Here is a 1,739-nt window from a genome sequence, read left to right on the forward strand (position 1 = left end):
TACTGGAGAATGGACTTGAGGATGTGGGGAGGGGGAAGGGTAGTCTGTGACAAAGTGAGAGAGTGGCATGGACATATATACACTACCAAACGTAGACTAGATAGCTAGTGGGAAGCAGCCACATGGCACAGGGAGATCAGCTCGGTGCTTTGTGACCACCGAGAGGGGTGGGATAGGGAGGGTGGGAGGGAGGGAGACGCAAGAGGGAAGAGATATGGGAACATATGTATATGTATAACTGATTCACTTTGTTATAAAGCAGAAACTAACACACCACTGTAAAGCAGTTATACTCCAAAAAAGATGTTAAAAAAAAAAAACAAAAAAAACCTGTGAGCCCAGAGAAAGAAATGGGGAAATTTGATAAGTAACTCTTTTTTTTTCTCCTGCAGTTTCTGAACCACCCTCATCACAGCACACTTCTCTTATTCTCCTTCCCACTGTCTGATGAGAATGAAGTTTTTGACAAACTGAGTGTCATCACACAAGTGTCTGAAAGCCACAAGCCGAACCTTGGGGCGGGCTGCAGCCTCAGGACCTTGTCTGGGCAGGGATCCTCTGAGCTGGTCTCCAAGGAGGAAACACACTCAGCCGGGCACAGCGACCCCCTCCTTCTCACGCCTGCCTCTGAGGATGATCAGAGCAACCGACAAACGAGGGCTGAGACCAGCTGAGTGACCCCCAAGTTGAGAACCTCAGACGCGGGGACGACGTCCACGCCACCAAGGAGCTGGGTTTTAAAGGCTCACTTGGCGCAAATACTCCAATCTTGGGAGCTAGCCACCTTATAAAGGCCTCAGTGATTTGAAAAAATAGTTAGCCACTGAAGGTGTGATTTTCGGCCTCACGTGCTCCCGCATATAAAAAAGTTCCAGGGAATTCCCTGGCGGTCCAGTAGTTAGGATTCAGTGCTCTCACTGCTGGGGCCTGGGTTCAGTCCCTGGTCGGGGAACTAAGATCCCACAAGCCACACGGCCCAGCACACAAAACGAAAAACAAGTTTTAAATGGTGAGAAACAAAAATACTTAAAATGAGGAATAAAAACCAAGATGCTGTAAAACCTGACCAGAGAGTGCCAATAGACTGATGTGAAAAATGGCCTCGACTCAGAAGTAACCGTCAGCAAACAGTGTACATGTACAGAGTGCAGACTTTGTGGATTCTCAGGGACACTTTGACTGGATTTATTTTTCTACGCAGACACATTTTGTATATGTAGTGCTGGTGTTCAATTAAAGTCTTGTTCTCTGTTTAATCTGTGGGCGTTCGTTTAATGACACTACATCTGTGTGATTGTCAGATTCAACCAGGCTCTCGTGTGCCGTCTTTAATGTTCATTGATTCAGCGGATGTTCCTCAGTCCCTGCCTGCCGTCAACCAGGGACCGTGCCAGGCACAGGGGCCCCAGAGCATCTGGGAAGCCTCAGAGCATAGAAGGCCCTGGGCTTTGAATTCTACTTCGGACACTTACTATCCTGTAACCTCTCAGTTTCCTCATCTGTACCTGGGGATGTAAGGATTAGTGACACTTGGTGAAAAATGCCCACCCCAGTGCCAGCACTTAGTAGTCACTCAATACACGGTAGCTGGCCTTACCAGCTACACAATCTCATGGGTATGACTGACTTCACACACCTCGGTCAGCAACAAATGTCCTAGCAGACAAATAAAGCAGATCCATCAAAAGTCCCCAGAATAGAAAAACCACTGTTTGAAATAATTTGACATTTCTTAAAAG

The 1,739-nt window shown here is 47.2% G+C and overlaps 1 protein-coding gene across 2 annotated transcripts in view; it reads left to right on the top strand.

Annotated features, from left to right (window-relative positions):
- IL10RB (interleukin 10 receptor subunit beta) overlaps positions 1-1,245 on the top strand; it is a 23,658-nt gene extending 22,413 nt beyond the window's left edge. Inside the window, exon 7 of one of the 2 annotated variants that reach the window (XM_007115926.4) lies at positions 393-1,245. In XM_007115926.4, the coding sequence (XP_007115988.1) occupies positions 393-674 (282 nt within the window). In that variant the 3' untranslated portion in view covers positions 675-1,245. The remainder of the gene's footprint in view (positions 1-392) is intronic. The other variant, XM_007115925.4, reaches the window with a different exon arrangement.
- The last annotated feature ends 494 nt before the right edge of the window (positions 1,246-1,739 follow it).

The sequence above is a fragment of the Physeter macrocephalus genome, unplaced genomic scaffold (genome assembly GCF_002837175.3).
Source record: "Physeter macrocephalus isolate SW-GA unplaced genomic scaffold, ASM283717v5 random_1146, whole genome shotgun sequence".
NCBI classification, from domain to species: domain Eukaryota; kingdom Metazoa; phylum Chordata; class Mammalia; order Artiodactyla; family Physeteridae; genus Physeter; species Physeter macrocephalus.